Genomic DNA, 17,367 nt, shown 5'->3' with positions numbered 1-17,367 from the left:
GAAGAAGGAGTGGAATTTTCTTTTTTATTTCGTTTTGTTTTGAAAGTAGGGCACGTTTTATTAGATATTTACTATATTATGAAATAAGGACATCTTCTTATGTGTACGAGTTTCCTTTAATATTATTTGCGATAGATTTTGATGACTTTTTTCAAAAATGAATATTCAAATTACTTATGATAATCTGAATTTAGTAGAAACTCTTGTTTTATCACGATCAAGTTGAATATAAAGTTATTAAGCTCCGTAAATTGCTTGGTAAAGTTTTCTTAGACTGTAGTTCAAGTATTTTAAATTGGAATTGTGCCTTTACATGAGAGGAATATGAGAATATTATAAGAAATAATAATTCAAATTATGTTAAAATAAAAAAGGATTTGTATTAACATATTATTGTACTAATTAAAACGTAGATCAAAAAGGAACATCTTTCCAGTGTTTTTAAAGAATTTTTATATCGTTTAAATGAACAACGTTCACAGGAACATACTTGATACAGTTATTGGAATAACTAAGACTTAATTCTCTTATGAATGTACTTCCAGATTAGTTTTAAGGCCACTATAATTGAGTCCTTGGATCATTCATATTTATGTAAGCAGAAGTATGTTTTTCTTCTAGAAAAAAATATTGTTGGATTGTGCTAATATTATGGGAGAGTAAATTATATTGATGGTTAGTGTGTTGGACTGTCTTGCCAGAGGTCTTCGATTTAAACCCTACCTATGCCGTCTTAAGTTTTTTTTTCAACGATACTGCCTCTTACTAGGAATTGAAAAATCGAACAATACTCGCAAGCAGGAATGGTTGAGAGCTGAAAGTCAATAGGCCTTAGTTTCCAAAGGACTGTTGTTGCACCTAATTTATTTATTTATGTAATTTTGACTTTTTTGACTCACATGTGGAAAAATGTTACGAAATAAGTTTCAAAAGCGCTTTTTTCAAAGAATTATATTTAAATATTTGAGACTGCCTAATTTGTTTTATATGCTAACACTCCCTATATTAAAGGAATCCAATTAAAATTCTCAGACGAGGCGTTGTACAGGGGTCTCAATTAAGACAAAAAATTAAATTGGGAACGCAATTCACAAAGAAGACTCGACAAATCTACTGTAGCTTTCTTCTCTTACAAAAAAGCTATTGGTAATAAATTGGGCTTTCAACCTCGAATTATACGCATCCGTAATCCGACGGATTTTAATATGGTGGATTACTTTAGAAAACCCTATAAAAGGTAGCAAACCAAATAAAGTCTAACGTTCAGCTTGCCTATGTTCAAGCGGATCGCTTCGTACGACCCCATCTGCGGCACCTAGCACCTCTTGATATAATTAGCAAACAAATAGATGCATGCTCTGCTATTCGCCTCAAAGCTTCATTGCAGTGGGTTAACAACTATATTGGCCACTCAGTAATTTTTGAGTACATTGAATCAATTCCAAAGCACATCAGACCATACCATAGCCCAACTGCAATTCGACCGAAATGTCCGGATTTCTATACCTTCCAATACTTTCTGGGAGGAAAGGGCATTCCTGAAAGACGATTCAGTCAAATGGATGGATGGATGTATCAAAAACAAATAATGGGGTTGGTGGAGGTGTGTACTCAGAACTACTAACTATATTTTTAGGTTAACGGACGGAACCCTTCGAGCTTTTTTCGCCGAAAAATCGTTGATGATTTCTTTGAAATCCAGTTCTCGGAGTAAATCGCTTGCAATACTAGAAATCTGCGATAGACGGTATGTCCCATCGTAGTACGAAGCCTATTTTTTATAATTTTAATTTTTGAAAATGAGCGCTATTCAGTGCCATTTGTTACCATCAAAACCAAATACATTCTCAAAGACTAGACTCTTGATCATGCGGATACACTTTCAACAAAACCTCTGCTGCAGCGTGCAAATTTTCAGCATCCATCTTCTCAATGTGATTCAGGAATCCAAATCTCGAACGTACAGCTTCATAGGCATGCAATCTTTCAGAAAGAGAAACGGATAGCTGGTCAATCACTAGGATGAAGGCGGATACTTTGTATTTTTCCTTGCGTGACAGATTTACTTCTTGTTTCAACCTCACATATCTCGTTCTGGTGCGGGTCCGTGATTTTACATATTCATTAGTATGGGATATTTTTGGGCTGCTTCCTCGTATTTATCACAATCATTTTGTTTGGATTCCACGAATGATTTCAATGATTCTGGTACACGCATTGCTGATTCAAGAATCATTTTCTGGTCTTGTAACATCTTGTTTGTAGCGTTGAATCGCTCCAAGATATCGTTCCAAAATGTTGCAAACAAAGCGGTTTCGAGACCACTTTTCTTCTGCAGAAGGTGCGTTGCTTCGTTCCTCACGATGTCTTTTTGCTCTTTATTGGAAGTATGCTGGTTAGAGTTTCTTTGATTTCCGAATAGCCTTCGTAGCTTCAGCTCGACAAGACCAACGAGTGTCGCTGAGCTTTTTCAAGACTAAAAACTGGCCGCGTTTTTTTCTCCGATAATCATCAATCAAAATTCGGGCCGCTCTTTACTGGCTGTGAAAAACGTGTACAAATTCTTCATAAAGTCAAATAATTGAACAGCCAATGGACAAATTACAAATTAGTCAATAATAATTGATTTTTGCCAAGAATTGAAGAACACCGATATACAGCAATTAATTTATATGTACATATAAATATGAACAAACAAAATTTCGTTACACGGAATCGAATACCCAACCTCCGAGGTTGCGGGCAAGTACCACCCCTCTCAGCCATTAAGCGATTGGGATACTCCCTTAAGATGGGTAGTGAATTGGAAGTGCTTCTAATTAGGGCCATTTGAGATTTTGATATTTCACTGATTGCCTGCTTGGAGTGAACAAATATAGATCGACGATTTCTGTTATTTAAGATTAAAATACATAATTAAATAATTATGTAGATATGTACAAAGTACTGTAGGTAAAGGTAAAAGAGAAACAAACATAAATATCAAAGGAATAGATATGTACTAGTGTTTAAGAGTTAGAATTTTAAACACAAATTTTCCGAAGTCTCTATCGTGGGGGCCCCCCGTTTGTGGAGGTTACCCTCCCCTAAATCCGGCCGTAGTACAACTAGTTCTACCACGTTTGGCTAATGGTGGCATACCATTTGCTGAGTGTAAGCTGTTGCTAATGCAAGACGCTATGAAGAAGGCATCAGGTGAAGTAATATCACCACGTTCAACGTAAGCTGATGAGATCAACACGTGCTTAAAATCCACTGAGGCGTAATGTTGAAAAAGTACAAGTGAAAGTAAATATGAGTGTTCAAATGCTTCAAAATCCATCCACTGAAACATTTTTAAAACAACTGTTGGATATAGGCGACGGAAAGTTACTAAAGATGAAACTGGATGCATAAAATTACCGGTCGATTTCTGCACAAAAATTGATGAAAAATGTTATCGAAGCCATAATTCTATTTAGCAAACTTCGAGGTGAAAATATATTACCCACAGATGTGCCAATTCAATTCAAACGCCTTCAATTTTCAATTAGATTGGCATTTGCGATGACTATCAATAAGTCTCAAGGCCAAACGATGACTGTCTGCGGCTTAAATTTGAACACTTCTACAACTACACGTGTTATGCTCTCGAGTGGGCAAACCATCCAGTTGGTTTGTATATGGGAAAGATAGGATCACAAAAAATATTGCATATTGTTGTTTTTTAGTATTGTCATAATTAGCGACATGTTTATTATTTTAAAGAATTAATTTTAACAAATTAAAAAAATTTGGTGCTTGCTATCTCTAAGTAAATCACATATAAGCTCTGTAATCGCTGTCATAACCGGACACTGTCTAATACGAAAGTATGTATGACACGTCGCTAGGCCTATTCTCAAATGACTTTTGCAAAAGCTGTATTGATGTGGAAGAAATAGTTCTTCCTCTCTTCTGTACATGCCTTACACTAGTGCAAAAATGCCAGAATTAACTAGGAGAGTTGTTCTAGAACGATCTTAGCACTCTTAATCATATTAACATAATCGACCGCCACTTTAAACCTAACATAACCTTGGTCAATTATTATTTTGAAACTTTCAAATTGGTGCCCTTTTATATGATCTTTTCTTGGGTGGTCTTTTGTATACATATCTTTTGATATACAAGAATCATATAACAGTTTTCAAATGACTTGTCTTTGTTTGTTTTATGTTTTACCTCCTCACTTGACCGTACACTTTCGGCATAGATTTATGTAGCTAACATTTTTTGTCTTCTGTATGAAATGACTTCATCCAATTATTAAGCGAATGTTATCAATCTACTACTAAATGATAACTCAAAGTAAAAATGTCTGCTTCTAAAATATAATAAAATTCCCAATACCCATTCAGCATTCAATGAATGATGTTATCTTATAAGAAAATAATGCGAAGTTCGAAAAATAATATTTCATTAGAAATTCCAAAATCCAAATTTTGATTCTCAGCATTTTTACCTTTTCTCCTTATCGAACCATTAATTTTTTTTAAAAGGTTTAAATCCCCGAAGCTAACGAGCCCCATCAGCCAGTTATCAGTTCCCTAAAGTCTGTAAATAACATTTTTACTACCTACCTTATACCTCAAAAAAGCCAACAATTCACACAAGATTTAACTTATGTAGGCATAAAAAATCTCTTCCAATAAACAGCTCCATGTGTCTCCATCCAAAACCATTTTTCAAAAAAACACCCTCTTGACTTGTGGTAACCCTAAACATACTTTATTTTCCTTTTCCTTAAAAACCCCACAAAAAAAAAAAAAAAAACAAAACCATGCCTACAACATGACTTAAATATATGGTTGAATGTCATTTTATGTTAAAATACAAGATAAATAAAAATATCCCCCCAAGCGAAGACAGCAAAGAACTTGCACCCATTTTAACCTCAATAATTCTTCGTATGCTCATATCGTATCCAATTTTACGATGTTGTTCGTTGTTTTCTTTTTATTTTTATACATCCCTTACAATAATATTATAGCCACCTTCGCTTCAACCCTCCCTCAAACCCAAAAAAAAAACAAAGAAACCATCAACATGGTTTTATTTTAAAGGATGACATATTAAATTCCCTCTCAGATCTCTGATGATGCGATGAGATGCGATGTGAGGATTTGTGTTGGAGCCGAGGAGCGTGGAAATAGTGCATGAAGGTACTAGAAGTGGTAACTGCACTTTTTGGTTCTAACAAAACTTTCTGAATTAATATCCGCAGAACAGAGAAATGAATGCACAATTCTGCCACAAGACCTGACTTCAAAAAACAACAGAACAATTTTTTTTAAAAATGTCACAAATAAAACAACAATGAAAAAGTGTACAATATAGGTGAAACATATAGAAGAAACAACATCACCGCACCGCAACGGTAGTATGCACAATTTAACAATAAACAATACATATACAATAACAAACAGTGCGCCATGTTTACGCCATTCAGCAAACAAGAAAACTAGAAAACCCAACTGTCTACCATTTCCATCCCCATTAACGAAACCAGGGATGAGGGAGGGTATGTTGCTGTGAGGGTGTGTAGGGTTGGCAGTTGGTATTTTTAGCTTTAGAGATGAAATTCTATTCAATTGCTTTCGTCTGCCCAGTGCCAGCGCTTACAACTCATTTAAAAGAACTTCAAAACCCAACAAGTACTACAACCCTCTAAAAACGGGTGTTTCTTTTTTTTTTAGAGATATACAACTTTAAGTTGGCAACACTGTTTTAACTGTTAGCTATTTTGACAGCTGTCAAAGTGATTTATTTTTAGTTTGGATTGACATTGAATAACACTTCTAAATTCATTTTGAAAACAAGGCTTGTTTTCGAAATACGTACAGATCACTGACGGTGTTCATTTTAAGGTCAAGGTTGGTAAAATTCATCTTAAATTCGATGACCTCTAGAAGAGTTTACTTTTGAGCTAGCCCTTTTATTTCATGTACATTTGAAAAAATGATCTTTATTTTTCCATTCGAAAGAGTTCTATACCTCCAAGAAAACACCCTTTAGTACAACCCTCATCCACCCCTATACAGCATCCCCATTCCCATTGTCATGTGAATTTATTGTTTCTAAGCTTAACCAACAAACTGTCGAAGTCGAGTCGAAGGCACAAAGTACATATACAGATACAATTTAGTGCAGCTAAACTATGAGAACGCAATTGTACGAATAGTTAGTCGTTAGTCGCGTTACCCCGCTTAACCTAGTTTATTGTTTTCGACCACTTTTCAGTTTTTAGTTCTGTTTTATTTTTGTGTGTGTAATTTTTCGTATCTTATTCTGCAGAGCTTTCAAAACAACAATATTTTTTCTCGAGGAGACGACACTTTAAGTGGATTTGAAAATAAATTTAGATATTTTCTATTTTACCTCAAAAATTTAATTAAAAAAGTTTGTTTTAAAAAAAAAATATTCGGTTTGGTTTTTGGGAGAAAGAAACGGGATAGTATTGGATTAAGGGAGACTTAGATAAAGTATAATAATTTTTAATTTTATAACAATGCGCATGCAGAACATAGCTTGTGCATAAAAGTGAATATTTAAACACGTTTTTAACCTACTTTTAAACTACTTGCAATTAACAAATTGAACATTTTTTTTAGCAATATAACAGATTTTAAAATAAAAAGAAAATTAATTCCTATTTTATTTTATTTTTATAACTATCCCCTAGAAATTAAGCCAATTTATATAGTTTCAAAAGACCGTGTTTTTGTCAACTTGATATTTTGAATACTTTAGGTTTTTGACCCTACATTATTTTGTAGTAAAACTATTTTTTTTTTAATATTTTGATTTTGATTTTCATTTCGATTTTTATTTGTTTGTTTTTATTTTTTGTTACATACCAATCATAACTCTGGCTGGTACTGCATTCCATTCTAGCCAAAATGTGATAAATGATGATGTCACCAATATGATTCCAGGTATAAATACAGTTGTGAAATAAAATGCACGATCCCTTGTGAACATAAGTTCAACTTTCAGGCAACTGTAGTTACCTTCAAAAAGAAAAGCGAAGCAATAAAAAAATGCCATTTTTTAAAAGCACCTTTCTGTTTTTTATTTTTTGTTTTGTTTGCTATATTCAAAAATTTCATTCAAAAGAAGCAAAATGGCGTAACCATTTTTTGCAGTTTTGTTTTGTATTTTTAAATAAAAATTGTCTCTTTGAGAGCTAAGCTAATCCTAAAGTTTCTAACGCTACGCGTATGTTCTTAAGGTTAATTTATATTTTTTGTTCTTATTTAAGCTCTAAAATTTGAATGCAAGCATTTTGGATCTTTAATCAAGGTTTCAAATTGAACTTTTTTGATGGGTTTTGAGGACTTTCTTTCAAATCCGATTAAAAATAACTTTTCACGTCAGGTTTTTGCGACAATTTTTGAGAATTTCGAATTCCATAAAGTAGTTTTTCCTTGCGATAAAATTCGTGATGGTTTTCTGTATATCTACCTTTTCTTCTTTTCACATCCAATGTTAACAAGTCAACAAGTTCAAATATCATCAAACGTCTATAAGATGTTGGAAGGAGAGAGCAAGGAAATCCCTTTGCACATAACCCCGTCCACGAACTCGACGAACTTATTCTTTTCATTATTAAATTGTTTGTTTAATAAAATATTTGAAGTTGGCTAATATTTTACCAAACGTAAAATATTTAATAAGTTTGGAATGTTTGGAAATATGTCAAAAATAGTTATGGCCATTTGTCAAAAACATTTTTTTTTTCAACGATTCCTTATTTCCCATTTTTTATTATGGGCACATGCTTTTTGGCAATCGATTTTTCTATTGGAAAAATGTATTAGTTTAAATTACAGCCAAAATATGGAAACATTCCCTAACCCCAAAAATCACCGCTTGCTAAAAACCCACAATGCAATCCCAAATCGAAGTTAAAATATTTTTAATCGTTACGAGCTCGTAAAAGAATCATTTTCAATTTAATCAGAGGGGCCTATTGGCTATTTTCTGTTGAATGTTTAAGAAATAACTTCGTTCTTATTGATTCTCATTATATTCTGGCGCTATAACTAAGGAAAAGAAAATCGTATGGACGCAAGGTACTGCTCACACCATCCGCTATCGATCATCATTAAACACTAATTAAACTTATAATGTTAACCTCAGATATAATATTTAAAAAATATATACTTTAAAACTTAACTAAATACCTAAGCAGAGCCCCTTCTGTGCTATATGAATGGCTGGAAAAGACAGAACGTGGTAAGGCATTCCATATTCGCGAAGTAAGGCGAAAGAACAAATCTCTGAACTTGATAGTACAAGTTGTGCTCGAGGGTATACTGATGAGAATTCCTACAAGAATGAGTATTAAAGTTGAACTGTTCAAGAAGAGAAATGCAGCTGGCTATTTCTTTAGAGCTTAATCCGTTAAAATAAAGGTAACAAAAAGTGAAACAAAAAACTCTACGACTATGTTGAAGGGACGTAAATTAACCCATGATAACCCATGCTTTAGTAAGTTGAAGGAGCAACATCTTGGAGATGGAAAATATGCTCAAGCTTTGGACGTAATAAGCTTCGTAGATAACAGCCAGATAATAGGGTGAGAAAAACATTTTGCATATCCTTAGGAAACCTAAATACCTTGCGGCATTTTTGGCGACATCGCCTATGTGATCGTTCCACAAGAGGTGGTTGATGGTACACATACCGATAATATCGAGATTTTCAGTTCCAAGTTGCAAGTTAAATCCATGGATAATGGCAAGGGGTATATCTCGCTTTAACGATACAAGGTTTTTTATTTCCCATTGTGCAATGCTGTGAAGGTCGGAGTTAAAGCTAATCATATTTTGTCGTTGCAGTTTCACATCCGAAAAAAAGGGATGTGAGTCTGAAAACGATTATGAAAAGCTAAAAGTACTATCGTGAACGAAACAATGCATTGTATTAGAAATTGCAGACAGGAGATTGCGGCATGGCAGATCAGGTAGTTGGTTTAGGCCAGCTATGCAACTTTCTTGCCATGTCGAAGTTCTTGCTTTACATCCTTGTGGTGGCAGTAGGGCAATGAATTGTGTATCCCTATATACATAGCTTAGCATAAATTTCAAGGTGAAGTCTCCTGACTTCAGGATAAGTTACGGAGATTAGCTCTCTTCGTAAGTGACTGTACCGCTCTACTCTGGTCACAATCCAGGAAACGCTCGAGAAGCTGGTGTTGGGTTACTCCTTACAAAAACGGCAACCAGGAGTCTTATTTCGTGGAAGCCCTTTGGCGAAAGGCTTATCAAACCTAGGTTTCAGAGTAGAGTACGATTATACTGTGTTACGCACCGACGGAATTCGCATCCGATGAAGAGAAAGAATGTTTTTATAGTCAACTGGGATTATAGCCTACAACAACAATCCACGCGGAGATATTATTTTGGTTATGGGAGACCTCAATGGTGAGAGGTTCATAGACTTTTGCAATGCCAATAGCCTTGTGATTGGTGGCACTATGTTTGAACACAAACTCTGTCATAAAACTAGCTGCGTGTCGACGGACAGGTAAGTGTCTTCCAAAAAAATTGACCACTTTGCGATTAGTTGACGTCTCAGGAGTAATCTCTTGATTGCACGAAACAGAAGAGGGGTTGATATGGGACTTGCCATGACCACCACTTAAGAATAGCTACGTTAAGATTTCGTACAGCTACAATTCGAAGACCAAACGGAATAACACCAGCCCCTAAATGCAACATCGCCAGACTAAAGGACCCACAGCCTGTCAACAATTGAGGGGTCACCAGTCACACGAAATGATAACAATCAGCAGCACAGTACAAAACGACATCGAACACCACTGGCATGCTTTGAAAAGTGTTTTCATTTCAGGTGCTGACAGAATAGTCGGTCGGAAAGAGGGAAGCAACAACACTTGGCTTTCAGAAGAATCTTGGGCAAGGATCAACGAACGCAAAAAGTTAAGGGCTCGAATAACTGCTGCACAAGGGGAAGAAAGAAACGAGCTGGAGTCCCGGTATCGCATGAAAAATAGACATATCAACGCATTAGTGCAAGCAGCAGAATATGCTGCAAACAAGTGCTACAACAGGACACAGCTCAAAGCAACACCTGGTGAAAGAAGTAGATGGTACTGTCATAAGATCAGTGGATGAGCAAGTCAGAAGGTGGAAAGAACACTTTTCCTCGGTTTTAAATCGAATGTTTGCAAACAACTTGCAGCCGATACCTTCTGAAGCGCTTGAAGAAACTAATCCCCGATTCCGCACCACACCTCCCAGTAAAGATGAGATCGTTGCCGCAATTAAATTAAACAAAGTGGTAGGACTTGATGAAATTCGCGTAAAGCTTTTACAAGCAGGGTCAATGTCATCAAGCGAACTGCTTTATCCGCTTATAAAAGAAGCCTGGACCACCGAAAGCTTCCCCCATGAGTGGAAGAATGGAATTATGGTTACTCTCCCAAAAAAAGGAGATCTTACAAAGTGCAAAAACTGGAGAGGAATTTGCGTTCTACCTGCCGTTGCCGAAATAGTATCAAAATAGATACTGGAACGCATCAGAGAACACCTTGAGGCCACACTCGATACCGAAAAAGCTGTATTTTGCGCTGGATCCTCCTGTATTGATCATAACAACACCCTGCGGATCATTATTGAACATTGCGTTGAATATCGACCACCACTACACCTGCTGTTCATCGACTTCGAGAAGGCCTTTGCTAGCGTTAACAGGGAGTATATCCGGTTAGCTTTACGGATTAGAGGCATCACAGAAAAACTAATTGCTGTTATTAAAGTAACATATGATGGATACAAGTGTCACGATCTGCACGATAGTAGGTTGTAAGATGATTTCGAAATCCGAAGCGGAGTGAGACAGGGCTGTATTCTGTCGCCAATATTGTTTTTGTTGGTGATAAGCGATGTGCTGCGCTAAACTTTGTCAGGTAGGGGAGGGATCCAATGGACTTTGACATCCTATTTAAAGCACTTGGATTACGCGGACGATGTTTGCTTACTCTCTTACTCATGGGATCATGGATCTCCATCAAATCACAACAAGTGTAGAGAGAAGCAGAAGTTGTGGGGCTGAAAGTTAGTTCCGGCAAAACAAAAATGATAAGCCTCGGAATCCGACCATCCTCTCAAATAAATATTTTCTCGCAAACGGTGAAAAAAGTGGAGAGCTTTTAATACCTTGGAAGTATCGTTTCCATCGGAGGCGGAACCGAACACAACGTCATCTGCCGCATCGGTAAAGCAAAAGCTACGTTCGGTATGCTGTCAAAAAAACAAAGCAATGACTGTTTCGCACAAATGTCGAATCTGTGCTTCTTTATGGGCACTTGGAAGGTTACTTCAGCCATAACAAGAAAGCTGCAAACCTTCGTGAATAGATGTCTTCGTAACATCCTAAGAATTTTCTGGCCAAGCCGTATATCAAATGATGTCCTTCATAGAAAGACAGGTCAGGAACCTATAGAATCTATAATACGAAGTAAGTGGCAATGGATTGCACATACGCTTCGAAAAGGTAATGACTGCATTGCAGGCCGAACAATGCAGTGGAATCCGCTCACACAAGAAGGAAGAAGAGCTGGACGACCGAGAAGCACATGGCGCAGAGCAGTCGAGGCGGAATCAGCGTCACTAGGCAAGAGTCGGAGGGCGCTGAAACACATTTTAGGAAGTCGTACACGATGGTGCGTATCCGTAGTAGAGGCCCTATGCCCCTTAAGAGGTTCCCAACGAACTTAACGGGTCTGAAGACCTAAGATAATAAGAAAGTAGACATCCTAACGGATGTTTGAAATAAATATTAGGAATTTACCAATTTATTGATATTTTGAGGAAAAATAATGTTCATACTATTTAAAACTTTTCATTTGGAAAACGTATTCTTATAAAATGCTTGCATTCTGAATTCTTATTGTTTTTAATACTTCAATGTTCTTAATATTGTTTTTCTAACCTTCTAACCTTAAAATATAAATATAATTGGCTTAGAAAATGTATGCAAACATAATTTTTCAATATGCATCTATTTATTATAACTTATAAGTATTTAAGATTTTAATAACCATGCAAAAACAAATTGCGTGATTTTTTATTTTATAATATTATTTTATTTTGTATCTATAAATTATTAAAATAAAAAAGAATAACAAAAATATGTTCATAGCAATACAATATGTCGGGATATTTATAACATTAATTTACTACAGCATTCATCAAAAAGGCAATCAGCTACAGCAGGCGTTTAATATAAATTTTGCATTATGCATGTTTTTTTGTTTTAAAAAGAGCGTTTCGGTCAAAAAACAAACTAAAAATATTTTTAATGAGGTGGGAGTATAATTATTCATTGTTTCTTCCGAAACACCCTGTAAACTTTGACTAATATAATTTTGATAATATATATTGTTTCAAACAAAATGCATGATATTTTGCTGCTGGTTAAAAGAATATATATAAATTTAACGGAAGGATCTAGCCATGTAAGGAATATAATTTATTATTTAAACAAAAAAGAAAATATCAAAAAATTACTCAAATACGTAAAAATAGAAAGGGAAATTCCAGGGATTTGTTGTAGTTTTTTTTTTCTTCTTTTAATTATTTTTTTTTAATTTAATGGTAATGTTTAAATTATTATGTAAATGGTTTTTGTTGTTGTTTATTTTGTTTAAATCAAATGAAAATTGTTGATGTTTTGGATTTTTGAATTCATTATCTGGATTTGAGATTTCGATATTAATTTTTTTCTTTTACCTATCATGGATCGAGCAGGAACTGCATTCCATTCGAGCCAAAATGTGATAAATGAGGACGTCACCAATATTATTCCAGGTATAAAAACGGTGGTGAAATAGAATGCTCGATCTCTTGTAAATATTAAATCGACTTTAAGACAGCTGTAGTTGCCTACGATTATGTATTTTGGGGTTTTTGTTTATTTATTTTTTTTAAGGTTATACATTTTAAAAGATATACATAATTTATTGCAGAGGTCTTATTTCTTTTTCCCAAAACAAACTATATAAATAAATACTTATTTTAAAATAAATTTATTCAAAATAATTTGTAAAAAGAATCCTACCTAATTTGGTGCAAATTTAAAAAAAAATCAAATATGTGCCTCGAAAACACTCATGTGTATCAATTTAAAAGTAAAATATTAAAAATCTTTGTTATAAATTTAATCAACAACTTAATTGGAAAATATTGCAGATAAACTCAGATCTTTCTTGAAAACTTAAAGAAGTGAAAACCATCGAATAAATGCATTCAAAATGAAGTTGTTAAAATTTGTTTTGAAAGGATCAATTTTTTGTGCCGATTTTATACAATTTATAATTTATAAAATTATTTTCTGATTAAAATAGTACAGGATCATTCATTTCGTGTTTTTAATATGACAGTGTTGGCATCTGACATCTTTTAGACTTAGCTGTCATTTGAAGTGTGATTATATCATTTGAATGTCGGCTGCGTAACTAATTGTTTACTGATGTTGGAAGACCTATGTATTGTCGTTCCTTGCAAAATATGGCTGCTCCAAGTAATAAGAATTAGATTTCTCAGTATTCGTAGTAATTTTATGTTTGAATTTGGAATTGAACATAGAAGACTAAATGGATCCCTGAAGTACACCTCTTGTATATTTCAAACTTGAATCCGGCCAAAAGAATTTGAATTGAAAGTTGGAAAATATATTTCTAATAAAAAGAAAATCTCTTCTTCTTTTTTATTAGAAATAAATGCCTTTTAATTTCTCCAAAACCATGAAAAGATTTGATTCTGTTCGGTAAGATGATCACTAGTGGGTCTATATAGCTTTATTTTCTTAAGCTGATAGTTTAATAGCGTTTCCATGATTTTGGAAAGAATCAGTTGGTAATTTCAGGAAGATTGAATGAACAAGTTCTGTTCTTCACCTACCCGGAAGAAGTTACAAACCAATAGATTGATGGGAAATTTTTGTAGGAGTTTTTCGGGCCAACGGGTTTATGTTTGTTGCGATCTCTTTGGATCCTCAACGTACGAAAACACATTGGTCCTATAGAAATATTACCCCCTCAAAAGCTGGGTAGTGATAAAATCAGGAAAAGTTAAAATTATGCAACAATCAAAGCCTGATAAACATAACAGCTATAACTTCCAGAGGCAACGGCAATTTGAATAATAATTTTTCATCTTTAATAAAAAAGTCCAAACTTTTTAAGAAAACAAAATTTTAACAGTAAATTGTCGCTGTGTGTATTTCATTTCTCTTTATTTTTAAATTAAAAAAAATGAATGACCCTGTATACCAACTCAAAAAGGTTAGAACAAATTGATGTTTCAATTATTTATTCCTTTCATTCAGTCAAAAAAGTTAATTCTATCAAATGCATTTATTTTATAATGCAAAAACTTGTATAAAATTCATTTATTCATATTTGTGAAGTTCAATAAATCAGTTGATCTACGAAATAAATTTTAAATCAATTTATTTTTACAGTTTTGTTTTTTATTTCAACCACTCAAGAATAAATTATTGTTAGTTGAAACAAAGTTAAAAAATCAAAAAGCAACCAAAACAAAACAAAATAGGAAAAAATGTCGAGATTAGTTTGGAATTTATGCAATTCATTAAAAAATATACTCAATTTATTAATGTTCCTGAAATAAAATTAAAATATTTATACCAAAATACCTATTACACAAAATTCTTGGTTTTATTGTTTTTATTTATGTGCTTACTCCTAAAAATAAACTACAAATCCTACTTTTTATTTATTCTAATTGAATTTAGTTTAAAATTTAAAAATAAAAAAATCTTCAAACAAATTAAAATTATTTAAAACCAAAATAAAGCCAACTCACCTCTCCAGCTTTTAACAGAACACGTTACGGTTGCGTTTTGTATTAAATATGCATTAAGTGTTGTTAGTGATGGACTTTTACGTAGCGTATCCTCGTCATTTTTCCACACATATTTTATGTGTGATAATTCATATGAAACTGAAATTAAAATATTTAAAGAAATTAAAAATCGTTTAAATTGCAATTAGCTAAATATACCTGTACCTACAGATATGGCCAAAATAATAGGGACAGTAAAAGAAAAATCTAATACAATAGTTTCGTTTGGTAAAAAATCAACTTTTTGGTCGGATTTTTAATCATGGATTAACTCGAAATTATGTCTTAATTTTCTTCACTAAAATGTGTTCGAAAAAAGTTGATTTGAATTTACTCGATAGTTTTACTCTATCGTCAAACAAGTTTAACAATTAAATAATTTATTCATACGTTATTGAAGGAAATTACAGAAAACTTTCTCGTAAACTCATAGTTTTCTATTTATAGACGTTAAGAAACAGATAGCTACTTGTACGAAGACGCCAATCAAAAAACGAGTTACGATATATAATATCAATTCTTCACAATCACGAGTACTGTTTTAGAAATTCTAACATTATTGTAATACAGACGGCATAGCTTTTATAAATAAAATATAAAGAACTGGTGCTAAGTGACTACCTTGCGGAATCCCAGAATTAATTTTCAACATGTTTGATTCACGACGGTTGAAAAGTAAAGAGCGTAACCTATTGGACTTGGTTCATAATTATAAAAGCAAAACTCCATGTGAGAGTTTCTCAAGCGCCTTACGGAAGTCGATAAAAATAAAGCCCAATTTATATCTGCTTTTAAATCATGCAGCAATTGCAGCAAATCTTAAATCCAAGAATTTTAAGGAGACTAAAAAATCATATTTTGAAAAATAATGTAATGGATTGGATTCTTTTTTCGGCTAACGAGTTTTGACAAAATATTGCGAGAGCATTTTTGGAAGACGAGTTCTTTATTTTGCAGATATTGTGCGTTCGTATGTGGTAAGTGGGTTAAAAAATTTCAAACTGAATTTTTTTACTTCAAAAATCTCCAGGCACTTTATCAAACCATCATAAAAAAATTCAAGACTTATTACAGAAAGTAGTAGTAAATATAGACGAAGCTAATAATGTTTACGAATTTATACCCTCCGATTCATCTGATGAATGGTTGGAGAATTGGGAAAATTATTTTTTAAATTAAAACAAAAAAGCAACAGTTTGGTGATGACTCAAAAAAAGTCCCCATGAATCCGACGTGAGCTCAAGCTGCAGTTAAGAGAAACATGAAGTTTGTTTAAGTTTTGCACTTTTATCTCGAAAAATATTTGCCGTATCAAAAAATGTTGTTCTACAAAATTAAAGTTCAGTGAAGAGAAACATATCTTTTTTCGTATGAAAAAATAATCTTCTACAAAATTAAAGCTTATTAAAATTCAGAAAGAAATATTATATAAATTTGATTGTACTTATTTAGTTTGTAAAATAACACTATCGGCATTAACGAAAAACATGTTTTGAAAAGATGCTGCAAGGAAAAGCTTTCGCTAGAGCAGTTCGTTCTTTAATACTAATGCAGACTTCTTTCGCTAATATAATAATAGAACAAGTTGACATAATTAAATGAAATCCAAAATTCAAGAAAAATTTTCTTGATTAGACTCCTTCTTTATAAGCAATAAAACCAAACCCTCATTTCATCCATATTAGTGACAAACTACAAACAAATCTTAACAAAATCAAACCTAATGGACCCACAGCAGACCTATGGATTCAGTTATTTAATATCATTACATTGATTACAAATTTTATTCACGATGAGCGGTCTGGCGATTGGAATGCCCATATTAACTGTGTGAATAATATGATTCCACATTTACATGCCGCCGGACACTTCTCGTACGCCAAATGATGTCATCTGTATTTGCAGGACATGATAAAACTGCATTCTGAGATGACCTCAGATAAATTAAATAATTTTGTGGAAGAAGGTAACTTTACTATGAGAAGAACTAACCGACTTAGGACAGGGGTGTGGTCGGAACGGACAACTAAACAAAGGTATCCTCTATTTCCAGTTACAAATGAAATCATGTCAATAGCGAGTGGCATCGTTAGTGATGATAAAGTAACTTGCTACAATGCTTATTGATGAGCTACGAGTATAGTGTGCCAACGAAAATTTGAAGTAAAACTGTCGCAAAAAAATCGAGCACTCCTCTTGTCTTTTTGTGGTAATGGATCCTTTAATGATATACCAAAAATAAGTATAAAAAAGCAACCCGATGAAGACTTAAAGACTTATATGGAGTATGAGTTGGATCCCTTTCCATTATGATTGTTTGATGAAAATGGGATGCGAAAACGACATAAAATAACCACAACAAATATTGATTTCCTCGAATTTCTTTCCAACGAAAAGAATAAGTCAAGATTGATACCTTTCCTTTCCATGGCACTTTGTTACCAAGGCA

General features: G+C 33.6%; 1 protein-coding gene across 13 annotated transcripts in view; it reads right to left on the bottom strand.

Annotated features, from left to right (window-relative positions):
- Window positions 1–17,367, bottom strand: part of LOC129942174 (uncharacterized) — a 180,589-nt gene that overhangs the window by 60,180 nt on the left and 103,042 nt on the right. For 8 of the 13 annotated variants that reach the window (XM_056051005.1, XM_056051004.1, XM_056051006.1 and 5 more), the window contains 2 exons: window positions 14,880–15,017; window positions 6,879–7,031 (listed from right to left, as the gene is read on the bottom strand). In XM_056051005.1, coding sequence (XP_055906980.1) covers window positions 6,879–7,031; window positions 14,880–15,017 — 291 coding nt within the window. Of the gene's footprint in view, window positions 1–6,878; window positions 7,032–12,782; window positions 12,936–14,879; window positions 15,018–17,367 lie in introns of all 13 variants that reach the window. The other 5 variants (XM_056051003.1, XM_056051008.1, XM_056051012.1 and 2 more) reach the window with 1 other exon arrangement.

The sequence above is a fragment of the Eupeodes corollae genome, chromosome 1, assembly GCF_945859685.1.
Source record: "Eupeodes corollae chromosome 1, idEupCoro1.1, whole genome shotgun sequence".
Classification (NCBI taxonomy): Eukaryota; Metazoa; Arthropoda; class Insecta; order Diptera; family Syrphidae; genus Eupeodes; species Eupeodes corollae.
The sequence above is the reverse complement of the archived record's forward strand: the minus strand, read 5'-3'. Positions and strand labels throughout refer to the sequence as shown.